This window comes from Anoplopoma fimbria, chromosome 4 (assembly GCF_027596085.1).
Source record: "Anoplopoma fimbria isolate UVic2021 breed Golden Eagle Sablefish chromosome 4, Afim_UVic_2022, whole genome shotgun sequence".
NCBI classification, from domain to species: Eukaryota; Metazoa; Chordata; class Actinopteri; order Perciformes; family Anoplopomatidae; genus Anoplopoma; species Anoplopoma fimbria.
In genome coordinates this window covers 13,548,985-13,570,625 of record NC_072452.1, presented here as the reverse complement: position 1 = coordinate 13,570,625, position 21,641 = coordinate 13,548,985, and the positions used below count along the sequence as shown (strand labels likewise).

The window sequence follows — 21,641 nt, the reverse complement described above, 5'->3', positions numbered from 1 at the left end:
AATTACACACGCACACACACACACACACACACCTGCAGATGTCTGTTCAATACACACCAATGGTAAAAAAAAATCTTTCTCTGTTCTATACACACACATTCTTCTTCTCTTGCTCATTTCACTGCAGGACTTCCTGATGGAGTCCTTCCTACTTTTCAAGGACCTGATTGGGAAGCATGTGTACCCCTCTGACTGGATGGCCATGATCATGGTTCAGAACAGGTACTACAAGCACACACATACAGACCCGAGATTTGAACCATCCACTTACTCGTCCCGGGTCTGCTTCTCTAACGGAAAAGGCTGCGACTGCCTCAGTAAGACCTGCTATTGGGACAGTTAGGCCTGGTGTATGTGAATCATAAAAGACATCCACAGTGACTTGTGAAGCCACACAAACCCACACAGGGATAAGTAAGAGATAGTAAAGCTGGGGATCAGGGTTGCGATGATGAAAAAAAGGCTGAGGTGACAATGTGTTGGTGTGTGTGTGTGTGTGTGTGTGTGTGTGTGTGTGTGTGTGTGTGTGTGTGTGAGTGTGAGTGAACTGCTGCGGTTTATTTTTTTGTGATGTAAGCTAGAGGGGAGGCTACAGCTGTGTCAGAGGAAAGGAAAAGTAAAATAGTTAGAAGTGAGAGTGAGGTAAAGGTAAAGACATGTTGATAAGGAGTCTGCAGACCGGGGCTAGGGAAGTGATGTGCAGGTCGTTAGAGAGAAAATGTCCCGCCGAAAAGTAAAAGGCAGGGAAAGGGAATGTCAGTTGGTTGTGAATAACGATGATAGATAGATAGATCGATAGATAGATCGATAGATAGATGGATAGGGTTTGTGCAGAAAGACTTGGAGCAGATTTGATACTTAACTTTAGAAATGCATAAAGTCACAAATCCCTGATACGCCTGCACACTGTGTGAAGCTGCTATCATCTATTGTGACAGAAGCTTGGAATCTGAAGCAATATTACAGTCTAGCCTGAAATAGTAGAACAAAGCTCAGGGATGGAGCAGCTGTCAAAGCTTTCAAATCTTTGATAAACAACAAATAAGCTGCATTTGTGGTCATTGACAGATTCTCATTTCTCCTTAAAGGTCCTCCAAAATATATGCAAAGCATCTATATCTCAGCAAACAACTATTTCCTATGTAAAGGTATAGGGGAGTGATGTCTACCTTAGCAGATAATGAAGTTGCTCTCCTCTTTTGTGTGTTGTAATCTGAGCTTCTCATGCTTTGACATAGCTGTTTCATCACTGTTGCTGTTGTTAGCACTGTTAGCACCTTTAGTTGCAATCTGCTGTGTCAGGGCTCTCAGCATGGAGAGGACTGCTCTGAATTTCATATTGAGCACCTTAAAAGTTGTTTATTTAGTCATTAATCATTCATCAACAATAAAACTGCTGCATCAGGAAGATCTTTTTTCCTAGCATTGATTTCCACCATCTGTTTTATTGTGTTTCTCTCCATTAGAGTGTTCCTGCGGGCCATCAACACCTATGCAGACACAATGAACCAAAAGTTCCTCAATAATGACGACTTTGAAGTTCAGGTAAGTGTATTTGTGTGTATTTAAAGGCCTTTTTTTTGGGCTGTCCTGCTTTTAACAAAGATCTCTATTTTCTCTCTCTCTCTCTCTCTCTCTACATTCTCCCCTCTTGTCACTTTTCCTCTCCATATAGTTGTGGAATAACTACTTCCACTTGGCGGTGGCGTTTATTACCCAGGAGTCTCTGCAGCTTCAGCATTTCTCGCACACCAAGAGGAACAAGATTCTGGCCAAGTGAGAGAAGGGGGCATATCATTTTCTTATTTACCACACATACTCTCCCTGCTCCAATGAAACACTCAGTGATTTGTGATCTATTTTGAAGTCTGCATTTATTGTTTACACTCCCACTACCTATTAAAACCGTGTGATGCCTCTAGATAGAGATTCAATTTGGTTTGTGTTGGGGCAGATTAGCACAGCATTATCTTCCCCACTGGGCTCCTCAGTTTCTGAAGATGAAAAACAGTATTGATCAAGACATTGATTTTAAACAATTGGGCTGATTTCTCTTTCTTTCCCTGTTTATGTGTTTTTTTTAATCTCTTAATTCCAGATACGGAGATATGAGAAGACTCATTGGCTTTGCTATACGTGACATCTGGTACAAACTAGGTAAGAACATCTAGTTTATATAACTGTGCTTGCCTTGCTGCTTCTGGTTATGCAAACATGTGTGTTTACTTTCATATAAAGACAAACCTGTGTAGGGGGGTGAACAGCACAACCAAGCGTTGGTGAAATATGTTTTCGGTACAGCATGGTAATAAGGGTTCACAATGTCAGCTCCATTTCACATAGACAGACAGCATGTACAGAGATGTCATTCTCTGGAGATAGGAATCAGAGATCACTTTATTGTAGAAGGAAACCCTGCCCATGAATTAGGGTGTTTTGCTGGACAGAGACCTGTGGAGCCTTTCAGAGTACAGCTGATGAGCAAGGGGAGATGGGTCAGATATGGTTTTACCAGCATTTTCATCACGCGTGTGTTCGTGTGTGTGTGTCTTTCAGGCAGTCATAAAATCTGTTTCATCCCCGGCATGGTGGGTCCCATCCTGGAGATGACTTTGATCCCAGAGGAAGAGCTGAGAAGGGCCACCATCCCTATCTTCTTCGACATGATCACCTGTGAACATGCACATTCTGGAGACTTCCACAAGGTACATACACACAGAAATGTCCTATGTATGTGTGCATAAATGTTCACACTAAACATCAGAGGATGCAAAGGACTAATTCACATTTGCACGCTCAAAATACAAAAAGAAACACTGGCACACGAACATTGTGCACATCCATTGATTTCCTGTGCACTGCATGGAAGTAAAAGAGACACCTTAATTATGCCTGCATAATTGATTCCTTCTATTCCTTCTCTTATTTGTTTTCTCCCCTTTGCTCTCTCTCTCTCTCTCTCTCTCTCTCTCTCTCTCTCTCTCTCTCTCTCTCTCTCTCTCTCTTTCCTTCAATAGTTTGAGAATGAGATCATTCTGAAGTTGGACCATGAGGTGGAGGGTGGAGGAGGAGACGAGCGATACATGGAACTACTGGAGACCATGTAGGCCTCAGTATTAGAACAGAAATGACAATTACAGCAGCTGTTATACTTTCTATTTTATATATATATATATATAAGCACATAAGAATAAAAGGGATAGTACTGATAAAATATGGTATAACATTTGAAGAATGGTTTAAATCTTGACTGGCCTGGCTTTGCTCTTGTCCTAAACATGACTTCAGAGAGCAGATTTACTGCTCACCCTCGATAAGTTAACTTTGGAGTCATGTGTCTGGTTTAACTGATATACATTCACAAAGACCAAATCCTCTGATGATGAATTTATGTATGCTTCTTGTCTGCCAGCCTGCTGGATTGTGCTGCAGAGCAACCCACACTGAGGCCACAGGTGCAGCACTTTGTCGCCTTGGTGAAGGGACTCCTCATTCGTCTCCTTGACTACCGTGCGGTGATGAGCGATGACAGCCGAAACAACCGCATGAGCTGCACTGTCAACCTTCTGGTAGGTCCCAACTTCTTTGAAATACAGAATACCTTTAAATTGCTGCAGGCTTGATCCGCTTCACAAATTCACTCTCCACAACCGAGCTGTTTAGGTGGGCTTTTTTGAAGGGCAGTAACAAACGTGGGTAAAGGACTAAGTAGGAAGTTGAGTCCTTGAATTTCACCATATTGCAGCGAGCCTTTCGTAATAATTTAATAATCTTTTTGTTTTCTTCATGATTCATTGATGCTGAAAATCTTTCGAAATCTCCCATATGTTGTGAATCTGGTATGCGTCACCATCCATTTCAATTTATTGACACTAACCTTGTGATACATGCACTGTGCTTTGTTGCTGCAGTATTGAACCCCATAGAAAGGTGCTTCTCTCAGACACACACATACACATATATACATCAATAAACTCATTATTAATTGAAATTAAGTGTAATGAATGGATGAGAAGAGACTACTAAGTGAGTTTGTCCCACCGAGACCCCGTTCAATAATCTCATCCATACCAAAGGAGCCACACTGATTGAAAAGTTTATTATGCAACACTGATTTTATGTCTTGTCTTTCATGCCAAGGTCTTTGTTTCCCTTTTCCTCATTTGATTTGTGTTGCCGACTGATCTAAAGGAAAAGATTCATCTCTGTGCCTGGTCTCTGATTGTTTTTGCAGAGTGTTGCATCAGCTCCTGTCTGCTCCACGTCTTTTGTCTTATGTGATCTCCTAATCAGATTCTTCCCCACTGTATACCCAAGTTTAGTAACGGATCCCGTCTGCCCACCATGCAGTTACTCCACAGAACAACTAAATCATATAGTTCCCCCATAATTAGTTTGCATTCTTTTATATCTTCCTTTTTTATTGGGATTCTTAGAAGACATTTCTGAGACGCTAACATTTAGGAGGATCAGTTAATGATGAATGGTTGTGTCTGTTTTTGTATCTTTAATGTGTTATTTTCCCATGAGGCTTTGAGGCTTTTGGCACATGACAGAGATGTTTAGCCTGTGGCAGGTGCCTATTAGCTATTCTCTTTCATTTGTTCGGCCAGCTAAAGAAATCCCTTCAGCAGGCGAGCAGCCTCCCCCTCAAGACTAACTTCACTAAGGAAGTACACACACATATGCACATGTATTTGCTATGCTTCTTCATGTGGATGCACTTTCAAAGAAACACAAATACACTTAGACGCATTTACAAGCGTACACTCAACACTCAGGCTGAAATAACCTCGGCTAACCGCAAGATAAAGGCTTTCCAGAATAACTCAACAGTAAATACAGATTTTTAAATGGCTGCCACCTGGTGTGTTGTCTGTTAGGAAAGATACATAGAAGGTGATACTGTAGTTCTATTACTGATTGTATTCAAAAGACGGTTGAGAGTAAAATCACCTGACCTGCGTGTAGATGGACGGCCCCCATCAGGACATTGTTACTCAAGTCAAAATGCATTGATGCAAACAATGATGTATGTAGCCTTTGCAAAAATAAACTCAGCAGCCATAAATATGCATACGGTATGCTTCGGCTTCACAGTGAACTTCACAGCAAATGAGCTTGGTTTTTGCATATTTGTGATTGTTTGTTTGTTTGTGTGTGTATTGTGTCTGCTGGCTCGTGCTGGTGATGAGCGTTTGGGGTACACCAGTTCGTTCCACTCCTCTGTTCTCTGTAGACGTCATTAAACTTCATTAAACTGAGAGTTTGTGCTGCTTGACTAGCAAATGTGCATGCACACACTCCCACACAGGCAATCTGAAGTATAAAACACATAATGCACACATACCGCCATTTAAAACAAACATTCCTCCACATGAATGCAAAACGACAAACTAGTAATCAGTGCAGTGATTCAGAATGAAGTAAAATCCTTCACACACACGTTGACCCAACTTCTCCTTTTGATTTTGCAGAACTTTTACAAGGACATCAATCGTGAAGGGATGTACATCAGGTATTTATGAGCTGACTTTGACATTAAAGACGTTTAAGTGGTGCATTTCTGCTTTGTAAATGAATGCGTGTGTCTGAAAGTCAGTACGTGTGTGTGTGTGTGTGTGTGTGTGTGTGTGTGTGTGTGTGTGTGTGTGTGTGTGTGTGTCTGTGTGTGTGTGTGTGTGTGTGTGTGTGTGTGTGTGTGTGTGTGTGTGTGTGTGTGTGTGTGTGTCTGTGTGTGTTGCTCCATAATCTGACAAGGGATTATACGAGTCCCACTGAATTAATGTCAGAATCCACAGGATCAGCTCTTAGACTGACTGGAGGGCGAGCAGAGAGAAAGAGAGACATGATTGGTATGAGGGAGAGACGGAGGAAGACGGGATAATGACAGGAGAGAGGGAGAGAGAGGGGGGGGGGGGAACACAGATCCCGTCAGGTCCCACGTGCATTTCTGGCGATAGCTTTTGGACATAATTAGTTATCTGTGGGTGTGAATGAGAGCTCAGCTCTGTGGTTGATCAGCTGCCTCTGTGTATCCTGTGGAGAATACTGTACATTTGGCCAGCTTGCTAGTTAACATTAGCAAACAAACATAGTTTAATTGAAACACAAATTAAAGCAGTAGTCCTATGTGTTGAATAACAATAAGACAGAATGTCATCCTACACAGTTCTATCTATTTTACTAGAAGCCATGCATGGATAATAAAACCTCAAACTAATTATGGGCTGGCCCAGCGTGTGAATTAACGATCATTAAATTTTCATCTTAATTGCTTACATTTATATTGATAATGAAACTAATGTTAACATGTGAGCTAATTATTCCATAAACTGTATTTAATAGGCTATATATATTAAATACGTATCCTAATAGTATACCGCCTTTCGCAGTTAGTATGCAAGGATTCAACTTTCTTTACTGTTTTGCACTAACAGAAACTTTGTCAGACGTCAATCAAACTGTCACTTTATAAAATGTTTTTCCAAACATTACATTTTTTTTTTGTAGAGCTGTCTCACTAGGAAATTCAATCACTCAATGATGCACCCACAGTGGCCGATGCCACTACATTTTTCTGCATCACTGAGTGCCGTCCCTATAGCCTCTTTACATTAAATTGTAGCACCCAAAAGTTAAGCGCCTTTTAGTTTACTGACTTTTTTGAATGTACTTCCAGGATTTGTGTCACCTTTCTAATTTTAACACACTTTAAACTGTACTCAAAAGAATTTGAGTGTAGTGTGGAATTGGGTGATAGCTTATGTCAGTTATGGACCATACATTACATTACATTACATTACAGTCATTTAGCAGACGCTTTTATCCAAAGCGACTTACAATCAGTAGTATATATTACATATCATTCACCCATTCACACACTGATGACAGGCTACCATGCAAGGTGCCACCATCAGACTCTAACTAACATTCATGCAACATCCAGTCCACACCGATGGCAAGCCTTCGGGAGCAACTTGGGGTTAAGTGTCTTGCCCAAGGACACATCGACTGCCGAGGCCGGGTATCGAACCTCCGATCCTCTGATTGGAGAACTACCTTGCTCTCCACTACGCCACAGCCGCCCATACGTCAGCAATGTTTCTGATGAGCAATTTAAGTACACCTTTGCCAATGTTTCCATTTAGTAATGATATAACCCTAATATGAGTTAATTAGATAGCAACTAGATTGATCTTAAAATGAAAAGATAAATTCTACAAACTTAATTGCCCTGTATAAACAGTTTCTAACACCCAGGTATTGAAGAATTGGCCTCTTGCTAATGTAATTTAGGTTTTGAAAACACCAAATTACTGGTGAAAAAAACAGAGAGATGGAGGACGGAAGAGAGGGAAGGCTGGAAGAACAGGAAGGATGAAGAGCGAAGGTGACAGATAGACAACAGTGAACGGTCAATCAAACAAACAGGTTCAGTAAGTAGATGGAAGTGCAGATTGACTTGACATTCATACTTTCAACATCAACTGTTGTCCTAACCAATAGAACAGGCTGACTCTCCAGACAGGAAATTAGCTGGTTTAAAGTGAGAGGAAAGAGAAAAAGGGGAGATGAGGTTAAAAAGAATACAAACCAAGACCCTTCAACATTTACCTCGACAGAATGAACGATTGACCTGAGAGTGCATCACGCATACAGAGGAGTGTTCATTTTAAAAGCATCTAGAAGCCACAGCTTTCTTGCTTTGTCCTCAATGCCTCAGCAAAAAAATCCGGCCTCTGGCTATGTGGCAAAATGTTTTCCCCTGACAGAGGTAGAAGACAGAGGGAGAAAGATGTAGAAAATAATCTAAACCAAAAAAACAAGCAGTAAACGAGTATGTTGGTTCACTAGCAGCCTAACGTTTCCATCTTCCTCTTTGTCGGGCTTTTAAAACATTATTGGGCTACAAAATATCAGACAGACCGTTTAAAGGACTCTGCTAAATGTTGCTTTTGTGTTTGCATGTCTATGTTGTGTTAATATTTGACACACTAGTGATAAATGCTCCATTTGCTTCAAGTTGCCCAACAGGGGCATCTAGTGGAGTGATGTATACACTGCATTTAAAGTAAATTGACCTCTGTGACTCTGTGTGTGCGTGTGTGTGTGTGTGTGTGTGTGTGTGTGTGTGTGTCTGTGTTTGTACACGTGTGTGCTCAGGTACCTTTACAAGTTGAGGGACCTTCATCTGGAGGGTGAAAACTACACAGAGGCAGCATACACACTGCTGCTCCACTCTCGTCTGCTCAAGGTAGGACACACACACACACACACACACACACACACACACACACACACACACACACACACACACACACACACACACACACACACATATATAGAGAGAGAGAAAGAGCTACTCTGTCGTTTTAATGCCGGACCCAGTGTCTTGCTCTGTCTAATCACTTTTCTGTCTGCTGCGAACGAGACAGTATTTTATTGGCTGATAAATGGCTGCTTCGTCGCTGGCCTCCAAATGATTAAACTCCGATGTTAGTTTATGGCATCGGCCGCTGTGGGTGCATCACCGTGGTGATTGATTCCGGGTGTGCGTGGGTTTCTGTGTGAGCATCAGCCTCACGTATGTGTGTTTGACCTCTTTTGTCTCTTCATCTCTTTTATGGGACACTTAGAGGCCCACAGAGAGGAACAGGGGGATAAGGGCATGGCTCCCTCTCTCTCTGTCTCTCTCGTCCTCTCACTGTTTAGTGTCAAAGCAGTTGAACTCGATAAACTTTTTTTTACAATCTCCATTCATCTCCAGTGTCAGTCCTGTCATACCCGCTTCACATTATTGGAAAGAGCGGGTTGTAACACACAGCATGTTTTAATCCTCTTCTTCTTCTAAATAAATAGACCTGTTTCAATAATATAAGTCAGTTTCGGAGAGATCATCGTGCACTTTCCGTTTAGTTTCTAAATTAATTTCTGTGCAATTTATGAAATGAAAGATTAACTATTGTCTCCTCATAATTAATGAACATTGCACTGCATGTTTGTGCGCACTCGGCTTATGACTAATACTGATTTATTACCACAAAGAAACTACGCTTTTAGTTCTTCTCCTCTCTTGTTTCAACATCATGATAAATGGGGTAAAAAACAAAGATGGTCTGACTGCAACTTTTTCTCTTTCGTATCAGCAATACTGTATCTCACTTTCCTGTCCTTATTTTTATCTTCCACCCTGTCTCCATTCCAGTGGTTAGATGAGATGTGCAGCCCCCAGTTTGAGTTCCACGGCTCACAAACCCAGCGGCAGCTCAAAGAAACGCTCTACGACACCATCATCGACTACTTTGACAAGGGCAAGGTCAGCATTGTTTTAGACTATAGCATAAGTATCTTTGTTAACAACACCCTCATGGAATAATGTGATGGTTTGACAGATGTTGATCAATGCTCCAACATCAAAAATAGGCTTTTTACTCTGAAGAAAGCTTGTAGCAGTCAGTTTCTGAACTCCTTCTACAACACGATCAAAACATCACATTGTTATGCAAATTACTTTGTTCACTTAAGCGAAAGACCATAAATATCAGAATTCAGAGACTTTTATTTAGGGAAAAAGTTCCTTTCCTGTATCAAACATTCAGTATCTTTCCAGGGATAGACAGAGTTGTAATCATGCTGTCATAGTCTCTGAGCGGTACGTTGGTATCTCGTTTATTTTGTATTCTCCATGAGTGCTTTAAGTTCTCTAAAGCAGTGAAAGAGACGTTTCCCTCCACTCTCCAGAGACCTGGAAACAGAGATTTTCACCAGATGAATTCCCACCACGACAGCTGCTGCCGAACTATAAGCAGATGGTGTAATGAAGGACACTTCTTCCTCTCCTTGTCTATGTGTGTGTGTGTGTGTGTGTGTGTGTGTGTGTGTTTAGATGTGGGAGGAGGCCATCACTCTGTGTAAGGAACTAGCTGAACAGTACGAAAACGAGATCTTTGACTACGAGTTACTCAGCAGGAGACTGGTAATACATGCACATCTTCTGCACATGATCTCACATTTTTCTCTGTATTTCGTTCTCTCATCCTTTTTCTCCTAAATTCCCTTTATAGATGTTATAAATGTCCCTTGATGTAAGGGAGTGTTTGAAGGACAGGAAGACACAGTCAATTTATTCATGTTTTTGATAGCAGCAGTCACATAGCTCACTTCAAGTTCACCTGTTTTTTAACTGGACCCTTAGTAAATTGTCCAGCTGCCAGTCTTTAAGTTCTAAATAGCACACAGAAGCCTTCAGAAAATATTGTTCCCAATCAGCAGTTTCCACACTAAATTAGTCATCTACACTCTCAAATACTACCAACGATTCAGCACAACCACTCATCCATGTTTAGAAATTAATACTAATTTGACACTTCAAGTCCTCCTTTGAAATAAATCTCTTTCTGAAGAACTCTGGTTTGAGCTTCCCCAATTACATATGACCCCATAGTGTGATTCTTCATTGCCAATCATCAGCAACTGAAAACCACTACCAACCCTTCTTACTTTGTCCTCTCAATCACTCTTCTGTGTCTTTCATCTCTTGCTTCGACAGTACAGCCGAAGTGATTCCCTCCATGCTCAAATCAGCACCACCTTCTCCTCTATCTCCCCTTCACTTAACTCTCTTTTCCCCCTCCCCACAGAGAATTAAACTTTTTACCAACAATGGAAAAATCTCTTTCTTTATGTGACTGCAGCAGGGGCTCTCTTTCTGCTAATGTTGAATTTATGTGGTTAGATAACTTACAGACAGCGCCCTTGGATGCTGTGCATTTTATTTTTACTCCATCTGTCACCCTCAAAGGCCCAGCATTCTGCTGAGGGTAGCGTTGTCATTGGCACAAGCTGATAAAACTGCTACGACTGCAGACGGTGCACATCTGAAACTCTCTTCTGAACACATGCTGTCTCTCTCTCCCTCTCTGTAGGAGAAACAAGCCAGGTTCTATGAAAACATTATGAAGATCTTGAGGCCCAAACCAGACTACTTTGCCGTGGGCTACTACGGACAGGGCTACCCTCCATTCCTCAGGGTTTGTGTTTGTCACTGTTTGTTGAAGTTAAAAGTTAACAGTATAACAAATGAAGTTCTCACTTTTCATAGATTAGAAGCACAATGATTGTTGTGTTTGTCTCACATTATGTGTAACAAGCAAAAAGGTACCAAGGACTCCCTTCCTTGTACAAAGAGTTTACAAACACTTTAGTAACATTTTCCCATTATCAGCACTGAAGCTAAGCTATTTAAAATTGCAGCAGTGGTTTCTAAATACACCAGTGAGATGATTAACAAAATGGTACATTAAGTACCTTGTGGGAAAGGTTGTAGATTTCAGCAAAGTGCAGACATAAAATATTACACTGTTTATAGCTCCTTTATTCATTAGATGTGTTTAACTGCTGTGGTAAGGAGTATGATAAAGACAGTTAGTCTGTTTTGAGGGGGCCAGGGTAGAGAAAGGAGACAAGGCATAGGCCCACTTTAAGAAAGACATGCACTGTCTACCAGCTCTATATGAACTGACTGTCCTATAAGGAAGTCAAGATAAAAAGAGAATCTCCCTTTGTTGATCGCAGGAGAAATAAGGGCTTAATCTTTGTCATTGTAAACACCAGTATATTTCCTCTGGCTTCAGAACAAGGTGTTTATTCACCGGGGCAAGGAGTATGAACGCAGAGAGGACTTCCAGAACCATCTGATGAGCCAGTTCCCCAGCGCCGTGCGCCTCAACACCACCACCATCCCAGGAGACGACATCAGGAACTCACCACTGCAGTGTATCCTTCTGCAGGCATAATACACCCACCAGTAAAGTGGTGGCTGTAGCTCAGTGGCTCAGAGGGAATTGTTCTTTAAGCCCAAGGTTGATAGTTTTATCCCTGACTCCAACTTTCTGTACGTTGAAGTGCACATTTATTTTGTGATAAAATAATGCTGTTACATGTAACTAGTTATTCGCTAACACTGCTAATCTTAAATAAATTTTTGTTTACTTTTGCTGTACCTCTTGCATAACAAAACCTTGCCGCTGGAGGTCTGATGCATCTCTCAACTATCAGTCTGTGCATTTTGGATGTGGAGATACTCTCTAAGATGTAGTGATGTTTTATTCCTGAGTGATCTGAAACAGATATCCAGTGTTTCACAGTGGCACCAGTCCTCGAGATTCCTCCTCGCCTGAAGAACAAACCTGTTCCCGACCAGATTATCAAGTCTGTTAAACAGCATGCTGTGAAATGATGTGCACTGAAAAAGAATAGACAGTCCTGATATTCTCACGTTTCACTCTTTGAAATAATTTTGTTTTAGTTCCTTTGTTTGACTTTCACCTCTGTCTCTCTCTATGTTTACACTTTGTGCAGCTTCTACAAGGCCAACTATGTGCAGCGTTTTCACTATTCCCGGCCGGTGAGGAAAGGACCTGTGGACCCGAACAATGAGTTTGTTGTGAGTTTTTATGAAAACACTAAACACTAAAGAATACTGGGACCATCAAAGTGTTTCATAAACTATTGTCTACTTGCATTGTCTGAAAAGATGAACTCCTGTTAAATAAAATAATAGGATTTTATTCAATAGCAGAGTGTGGTATATCAGATTGTATTATAAGATTTCAAAGCATTTAGGACACAACATTAGATTCGGGTATAGGTGCAGTTTAAGAGTAGATAATAGATTGTGTTGTGATGAAGAAAAGATGAAGAACAAATGGCCAATGAAAAATAGAGAGTGCCTAGTGTTTGAACCAAAACAGTTATATAAATGAATAAGAAGACCATAACACTGAAAATAGGTCTATGCAGGACTGACAGAAGAAGTAGGAATGTGATTAGCTCTCCCAGGGATGATGATTTTCTCCCTACAATAAGAGATATACATTTCCTTTTTTGTTTTTTAAAGTGCATTTATTGTTTTCCAAAGGGTCAAACCATTAAGGCTGAATGGTTAACACATTCTCCAGAGAAGCAAAACATAAATAAATGGTAAATGGTAAAATAAATGGTAAACAGAATATTTTTACACTTATGCTTACCAAGGGTGATCACCTCAGGCATAATGATGGAATAAAGGCACATTAAATACTAATCAGATAATCTGTACTGAGCTGTGGCCTTTCAGTCTTTGCCAAGTGACAAACCGTGCCACATAATCCAGCCAGGAAACTGGATCTGTCTCAGAACTCTGACAGAAAACAGCCTGAAACCCTGCTGGTCCTGACCACATTATGTCCTGCTGCCACCAATACAACAGTCGGGTGTTACAGTTGTTCTAATTCGGTCCATGCAATTTACCAGAGGACGATTCATCCACCATGCTCCAGAGAACCGCAGGATTCCTCTTCACCCCATGGTTTCTATTCCTCCTCGTCTGTGGAGCTGTAGAATGCTGGTGGTATCATTGGGATCAGCTTCTTATGCAGAGAGAAACCACGAGTAATGGAGTCCCAGAAGAATCTGTAGGATGGCCACAGTTAATTTAGAAGAGAAGGAGTAACACAACTGAATAGGAAGCTACTCCTAAAAACTGAAAAAGATACACACACACAACGAAGACAACAGATGTCCCAAACGGGACCTTCAAGTATAAAGTGAGACAAACACATGCATCCAACTGCATGTTGAAAATGGAAACTGATAATAGCCCAAACCCTTTATCAGTGGGAGGAACCACCGACAGAAAAAATAATCCTGCTGGATAAAAACTTGATAAAGGTTTAAAAAAAAAAAAAAAAGTTGATGAGGAATCTAACGAACACATTTAAGCAATCACAGACGGACTGTTTGTCATGTCAACTGTATGTCAGACCCTAGTTTCTGGGTCCAACCCATTGATCTCAATTGTGTTTTATTATCAATAACTTTAAGTCTGCTGTATAAATGTGCGTAATTTCAATTTAAACCTGTATACCACTAAACACTCCAATATAGCAAACATCTGAACAGGACTTTAAATGATTTCTTCAACAGCATTAAGTGTCTTGAAAGGGTTCAGACTTTAATACAAGATATGGTTTTTTGTTATGAGCATTCACAAGTGGCTGACGCTCAACTAATTGCTTTTTTCTTTTTTTCTGTCCTTTCCTTTCCTGTGTTTTAGTCCATGTGGATTGAACGCACAACCTTCACCACTGTGTATAAGCTGCCAGGGATCCTGCGCTGGTTTGAGGCTACTGACATGAAACATGTAAGTGTGTGTGTGTGTTGGGGGGGTGTTTGCTTTGAGCTATTGCCTCCAGTGTTGCGTGTCTTTTTTTAATTTATTTTTTCTCAATTTTATTTTTCTAATCTCCCACATCCCACCCTCTGCTCTTTCCACCACTCTGCTTCTCTTTCCAGACCACCTTGTCTCCCTTGGAGAACGCCATAGAGACGATGGAGTCAACCAATGAAAAGATTCTGACCTTGATAAACCAATACCAGGCTGATTGGACCCTTCCCATCAACCCCCTCTCCATGCTGCTCAATGGCATCGTGGACCCAGCTGTCATGGGCGGCTTTGCCAAGTATGAAAAGGTAACATGTGAAGAATCAACACAATTTATAGCCCTTTGCTTTGAACTTTGTCATATTGTTTTTTAAGATAGTATGGGGGCATTGGAATTAAAAATGCATTGTTTATTACACCCATCAAAAGTTTACTTTGATTTTGGTTAGCTTTTCATAGAGGCCTTCGTTTTTTATTTAACAAAGATTCATTGTGAAAGATTCACCATCTAAGATTTATTTATTTATGAAGATTATCTGAGCTTCAGAGACAAAAAGTCAGTTTCACTTCCAGCGGGTGAATAACATTAAAATAAAAAATGATTTAGAGTAGCTTGTATGCATAACTAGAACTATTTAGTTTTCATCCTCAAACATTTTCAATGGTATAATTTCACCCGTAGGATGTAATTAATTTACCAACCATGCCTGGGCAGGTGATACGTATAGCCTCGATGTTTAAAATGTATTTTGAATTTTTCCTCTGTATCAGGCATTCTTTACCGAAGAGTACAATCAGCAGCACCCAGAGGACAGAGATAAACTGCTGCGCCTCAAAGACCTCATCGCATGGCAGGTACTGAACACTCTAACACACATTATTGAATATACACTGTACACACCACATATAGATGCGTTACTTTTATGTGGCCGTTCTGTTGACACCATAACATTTGTATTTATAGATCCCGTTGCTGGGTGGAGGGATATCTCTCCATGGCAAGAGAGTGATGGACGACCTGCGTCCTTTCCACGAGCGCATGGAGGAGTGTTTCAAGCAGCTGAAGAAGAAAGTGGAGAAGGAGTACGGAGTGAGAGAGCTGGTAAGAACTGCGGGGGATGTGATGAGAGAGGGAGAAGAGACAAAATGTGGGGAGCGAGTTTTTACTAAAACATGGTCTTTCTCTGTAATCCAAAACATGTTCTTTTCTGCAAGGCTGGTCACATAATGACTGTGGTAAAGCTGCGCAAATGAAGCTGCAAATGAGCTGGCCCAGGCAAATTTTTGAAGATCAAAGCACTTTCAAAAGCCTTTGAGTGTATTGTTGATGTAGGATTTGTACCTTTTACATTTTCTACAACCAGAGCAAGTTTGGGATGGTCTGACTGGGGCTGAATATGGTCATTAACTTGTAAATTGGTTCTGCCCTTGAGGAGAGATTAAACTAATGATGAGCAGAAGTGATGTGCTGTTTTTAAGAGTAACTCCACTTGCTTTTGCTTTTATTAGATTTTCAAATGATGTTCTGCTTTTTTTCACCGTCCCTATCTACAGTAGTATCAGTAAAGTAATATCATCGTAGTGTTATCTGAAATATTGTAGTACTATATTAAAGTATTGTCCTATGTAACAATGTTCAACCCACCATTTCCAGCCGGACATGGATGAGAGGAAGTCCACTCGTCCTCGTTCTATGCTGCGATCCATTCGTCAGTCCATCATCTCGATCTCCTCACTGCAGGGATCTGATTGTGGGACTCCAACCAAGCTCCATGCAGACAGGTAGATCTGTCATAAATTGACATTATATCCAGTTGTAATTTTATGAAACACTTTTTAGATCCTTGTTATTTTACCTTAATGTTGGGATGTTCTGAAGTGGAGCTAGAATCCACTATCCCGATGCCCAATAGCCAGCCGAGGACCGCCAAAGAAACCGGTCAGATCCACTTCATTGCAGATGCCCTGGTTCTTAGTCTATAGGAACAGCTGGGGGGAAAGTCATCCTGTATTTCTGTCTTTATCTGATTTCCTGTGTCTGAATTGTGTTTAACTTCAATCTTGCTTTATTTTAACATCTATGCACGTATATTTCTGTATCATTGTATGTGTAAGCATATATGTCTGTCTCTGTGAGGCACTTTGGTCCAAAACTTGTTTGCTTTTTAAAATGCTATTAATAAAATAAACTAGAACCATATATATATATATATATACACACACTATATATGGGATGCCAGATGAATTAACCTAGTGACCTCAGAGTGTGAAGAGAACCCCAGCGTTCGCTGCAAATATGACAAATCTCATGTACTGTAGTGCAATAAAATGGCCATCAATTTCTTATTAATGTCATAAGGTCAAGCATACACCTTATCTTAAGCTGCAAAGATGTTTTCTTCATGAAAAATGACACCACAACGACATGGATATGAAAAATCTACATTTAACCCTTTTATTTACAACTCGTATCCTTCCTGCCTCCACCCAGGGACTTCCCCCCAGAGTCGCCCTCCTCCTGGTCCTCCACCTTGCCGCGCTCCAGCGGCAGTTTGAGTTCAAGTACGGCGGAGATGGTGGTGACGGTGGGCGATGCAGAGGTAAAGCTGAGGAAGAGTAAGAAGAAGAAGAAGAGGAGCAGCATGATATTCATCACAGAGGAGAGAGAGAGGACGAGTACACTGGACTGCAAACGGGTGAGACTGAGCTTTAGTGGGAGGTAGATCATGGGATGAGAGAGGAAAGGCAGAGAGGAAGAATGGTTTAGTAATAGAGCCAATATATGTGGAAGTGTTGCTGAATTTTGTGTGATCTCTGTCTCCCTCTAGCTGTCCAAGAAACAGGAGTTCCGCAGTGACACCAACTTGTCTGAGCCAAATGAAGGAAAAGTGTTGCTGACCAATGCCAACTCCAGATCCCTGCCTGCCATCACAGGTGAGTAAAGCACACAAATTCACATGGTTCTGTCTAGTGTACTTTAAGTGAGTTTAACATGTAAACTAAGGGCCCACAGAGTCAAAATAGAAAGACACGCTCTGTGTTTTGTGCTAACTGTAGGGAAACATAAGGTCTGGCAGGAATATGCCTGTTTTTAAAATAATGTGTGTTAAAAACAAATTGGCAGGCTGTTAGAGTAATAGGTTGACCTTACACAAACTCTGATGCAAGGTGTCAAATAAGTGAATCAGTTTTGTTGATTGTAATTGTTCCAGAAATGAGCACCAACCACATTGAGTTTATATATCATTGCTTCAGTTACTTAACCTTGCACCCCAAAATAGTGTTTTAGTGTCTCTGGCTTTCTGCCATGTTGGACCAGGCGAGCTGGGCCAGTATTGACTGTTTTGTGGCGACACCATGTCTGTTGAGCTTCGCTGAATATAAGCTGTACAGCCTCACTGAACATACACACAGTTCCAGCGGTGACGCCAGAGCACACAGCTCATCAGCAGAACAGCTGCAAGAGCAAAATTAGTCACTTTAAATGGTCTGGCTGCAGGAGGAGTTTTCATTGTAAGCTGGTTATGAATGAGACAAACACTAAATCATCAGTTTTTTTTCTGTGTGGAGGTCTGTCATTGGCGGTGGTGGGGGGCGCAGAGGAGATGGACTCTGTCAGAGCCAGGAGGGACAGCAAGAGCATGTCTGTCTGTGTGAGCTCTGACCGAACAGCGGACAGACGCTCAAAGGGCGTCATCAACCTCCTCTTCAAGTCCAAGGTGAGACCAACAGGTTTCATGTGGTCCCAATATAGAAACATCAGGGTTGACATTCAAGAATCAGATCTGCAGTTTGGGTATAGATTGATAACATTTTGGGTAACATGCTTTCACTCTTTCATGACGAAACTGAAAACAGAATATTGATAGCACTCCCTAATGTATGCTAAAAATGAAGCTACAGCCAGGGTGTGGTTAGCTTAGCATAAAGGCTGGAAACAGACAGAAACAGTTAGCCTGGCTCTATGCTGTGGTCATCTACACTAAGAAAACCAGTAGTGGCTGGCTTCATATTGATCCTACTGACATATGAGGGGTATCGAACCTTTCATCTAACTCTTGGCAAGAAAGTGGATAAGAAGGTTTCCCATCATCCCAACATCAGTCTTATCTAGATTGTTACAAAAAAAATTAAAATGTGAAAGATTTAATCTACTGATATGTATTATTAGAATATTTTTACACTAACACAATCTTCCAGATGGAAATCATGAATACATCTTGAATTAACCTTATGTTTACATTATGCATGTTGTTTGTTTCAACAGACCCCCAAATCAGAGGATGTGAAGCCCAGCGATTCAGCCAAAGGCAATGCCAATCATTTCTGAAATCCTTTATTTGAATTTCTTGTTTCCTTTACTTATCTTTATGCGTTTGTTGGTAAAGAAGTTCACATAAACCTGCAAGCAAAACCAAATTATGCACACACCCACCCACTCAGTCAGTCTGCCTGTCAGTCTCAGTATTGCTGTTGCCTTAATATAATTGATTTTACCTGCCAATAAAGACTATTTTTGTGGCGTGACCTTTTTCTGGTAATTCAAATGATTTCCACTGAAGCTAAATGCCATCTTACAGCTTTTCAATCAATTCTGCTTCTACAAGAATGAGCAAACACAATCCATCCTGCCACCGCGCTTGATTAAAAGCTTCTTATTACACGGTTTTCAGCATTGTTGTGACTGAATGAAGTTAATGGGAAAATAATCACTTGATAATGCACAAAGGTTTACCGTGCCCTCCCAAAGGACTTTAAAAACGCTGCCAAAAAGCTTTGGAGCTGATACAACAAACAAAGTCTAATAAATTCAAATATAATAGGGAGCAACAAACTGTGGAGGCTACTGACCAAATGCTACAGCATTTGTTGTATGCGACGAAACTGTTTATTATTTTCTGTTTCAACCTAAATCATGTTATTTGTGCATGAGTTGGAAAAACAATTTAATTTTATTTAAAAGCTGAAAATATCAAGCTATGTCCTAGTCTTCACAAAACGATGCCCTTTTCCCCAAAAATGTACTTGACTAAAAGTAAAGGGTATGGTGCATTAAAAGTAACACGTACAATTTACTCAGAAATGTCACTTAACTACGTGTGATTGAGTAAATGTAACTAGCGACTTGTGTTGAACTTGTTCTTGATTCTCCTTCGATGACGCCATAAATGTTGCTTGGTCCTTTTGGGGGTCATCTGAAAATACTTAGTCTGTGAGTATGAGAGCTGCCAGCTCCTCTCTGAGTTAAAAAAACCACACGGTGTGATTTTCTATCTTTGTTGATGTTGCTAGATAAGAGCACATTGTTCCCCCAAGGAATCTGATTGCTGAGTAAGAGGGAGTGTGAATAATGTATGGACAGACAGGTCTGCAGGGACAAATCACTCTGGATCTGAGGAACTCTTGTCTGCCAGAGAAAAAAGACAAACTCAAGAGGGTGTTGATCTGATTTCTTCTTTTCTCCTGCAGCAAAATAACGAATGTGAGTGGGAAAACATTGCAGCCTTAAGCCTATTGTGGAACTTTACTGCATAACTTGTGTTATCCCATCCTCACTCAGTTTGTTGGTGATACCCACAGGTAGAGTCAACCTGCAGGTCCACCCTGAACCAATGCAACTAAATACTTCAATGTCTTGACAGATAGTGAGTAAGTGAGGTGATGGTAAATCAACTTAAGTCTTTCTTTCTTCATTGACTTTAGTGACATTTTTATAAAAATATTTAGATCAACTGTTAAAAGAGCAGACAGGCTGTTGCATATGATGAATATGAATTAGTGGCCGGTTCAGTCAATGAGGGAGATAACGTATCACCTACTTTGTAAAAAGGCAATAATGTTAGAAAATATAATTTTAAATTGGGCTGTTTTAATGATTCATAGATGTGGATGAATATATCCCTTTTGCCCTGTGGTGGTTTTATTTCCTCAGGTCCTCTCTGGGCTCCGTCCTGTAGGAGTGCAGACATTCAGAGGGTGTTTAAGAACAATGGAAACATTTTCCTTTCTTTTATTAATACTGCCATTATCTGGTGCCACACTGACCACGACGTTTCTCCACAGGCAATTTGAAGTTGCAGAATAGCTTTTTAAAAGTCATCCAAAGTTCTGTACTGCAGTACTTCAGTTAGGAGTATGGATCTTCTGATTAAACCATTGCTCCGTGACCACAGAGGGATTTTAGTCTACAGTCATCCATCTCACTTCTGCAAGAAAAGGATGGGTTGTGGCTCAGTCAAATGAGATGCTGTATGTGTGTTCACAAGGGATAAAAGCGCTGCTTTGGATCACTGACCAACAGATTCATTCCCATCTGAAATACTAAGACTGTCTTGGACAGTTACCAAAATACTGAGAGATAAAATCTCTGGTGCGTAAAGGAGAAATGTGTTAAAATTGCATTTTAAAAGTACAAGAACCATGCTCACGAAGCTATCAGATTTATTTGAAAACTATGACTCATTAATGGCCCGTGGCTATATTCATCATATTCATATCAAAGTTAATGATCATGCTCTCTGGCTTCTTTGGTTTCCAGATGGAAAACATGTCAAAAAACTCAACACACAACTACCGTGATAATTAACAAGTGTTACTTTGAGCCTCCGAAGGCACGTCAGATTCCTGTGATTTAATTTGAAACTTTTATTGGAGCTGTCTGTTTATTTCGTGCTATTACTTACATGTCATATTAATTGGTATAACTTGTGTGCTCGGATGGCATCTTGCCTGCTGCATTTTGAGGAATTGTTATGGCATCAAACCAAACTTAACATGTAGAGCCGCTCTGTTCTATTTAGCTTAGATCTCTGTGTCACACGGTCAAACAAGCTCTTACATTTGGAGGCTTGCATGTGAAACAGACAGTGTTATGTCTGTCAAAAGCACACAATGTATCTTTGCTCAACCTGGTCAGTTACTGTTAGTCATTATATCAGTTTCATGACTACGTCCTCAAAGCATCATGAGGGCTTTCTTATGAAGAATTAATCAGCGATCATTGCTGAGTTACTCTTAATAAGCACATTTTGTTTAAGTGTGATCGAATTTTCAAAATGTTAAAAAGAATGAAAGGCACACAAATAAAGAAATATATCTTATATCATCTCACAGGATGGTGTATTCAATATTAAGAGAGGACATGAGTTGGCATGTCTGCAGTATATTTTACACACAGAAAAATAATTTTGCTTCTACAAAGTACCAGCACATAAACCTGTTTTATAGAAATGTTAAATTGTCAAACAGAAAGTTTAGGGCCCTTCTGTGAGTTTTCTGTAAACAACAGAAATTGACAGCTTGTGTCTATACCTAGCTGATGTATATATAATGATTACTATATATTTTCCCAACAATGAATGCTTTATTCAAATATCGGTTATGGTCAAATGTATAACGAGTAGATAAACTGACAGACAAATGCATGTACACGTAA

The 21,641-nt window shown here is 40.5% G+C and overlaps 1 protein-coding gene across 1 annotated transcript in view; it reads left to right on the top strand.

The window, feature by feature from the left end:
• Positions 1-18,733, top strand: part of LOC129089686 (dedicator of cytokinesis protein 2-like) — an 89,973-nt gene extending 71,240 nt beyond the window's left edge. Inside the window, exons 28-51 of the mRNA XM_054596995.1 lie at positions 128-222; positions 1,467-1,545; positions 1,676-1,776; positions 2,099-2,157; positions 2,557-2,705; positions 3,018-3,103; positions 3,413-3,569; positions 5,478-5,518; positions 8,167-8,257; positions 9,209-9,319; positions 9,890-9,979; positions 10,929-11,033; positions 11,637-11,778; positions 12,132-12,213; positions 12,364-12,448; positions 14,099-14,185; positions 14,338-14,514; positions 14,978-15,061; positions 15,171-15,308; positions 15,861-15,988; positions 16,698-16,902; positions 17,035-17,140; positions 17,777-17,925; positions 18,474-18,733. Coding sequence (XP_054452970.1) covers positions 128-222; positions 1,467-1,545; positions 1,676-1,776; positions 2,099-2,157; positions 2,557-2,705; positions 3,018-3,103; positions 3,413-3,569; positions 5,478-5,518; positions 8,167-8,257; positions 9,209-9,319; positions 9,890-9,979; positions 10,929-11,033; positions 11,637-11,778; positions 12,132-12,213; positions 12,364-12,448; positions 14,099-14,185; positions 14,338-14,514; positions 14,978-15,061; positions 15,171-15,308; positions 15,861-15,988; positions 16,698-16,902; positions 17,035-17,140; positions 17,777-17,925; positions 18,474-18,536 — 2,610 coding nt within the window. The 3' untranslated portion in view covers positions 18,537-18,733. The remainder of the gene's footprint in view (positions 1-127; positions 223-1,466; positions 1,546-1,675; positions 1,777-2,098; positions 2,158-2,556; positions 2,706-3,017; positions 3,104-3,412; positions 3,570-5,477; positions 5,519-8,166; positions 8,258-9,208; positions 9,320-9,889; positions 9,980-10,928; positions 11,034-11,636; positions 11,779-12,131; positions 12,214-12,363; positions 12,449-14,098; positions 14,186-14,337; positions 14,515-14,977; positions 15,062-15,170; positions 15,309-15,860; positions 15,989-16,697; positions 16,903-17,034; positions 17,141-17,776; positions 17,926-18,473) is intronic.
• Positions 18,734-21,641: the final 2,908 nt, after the last annotated feature.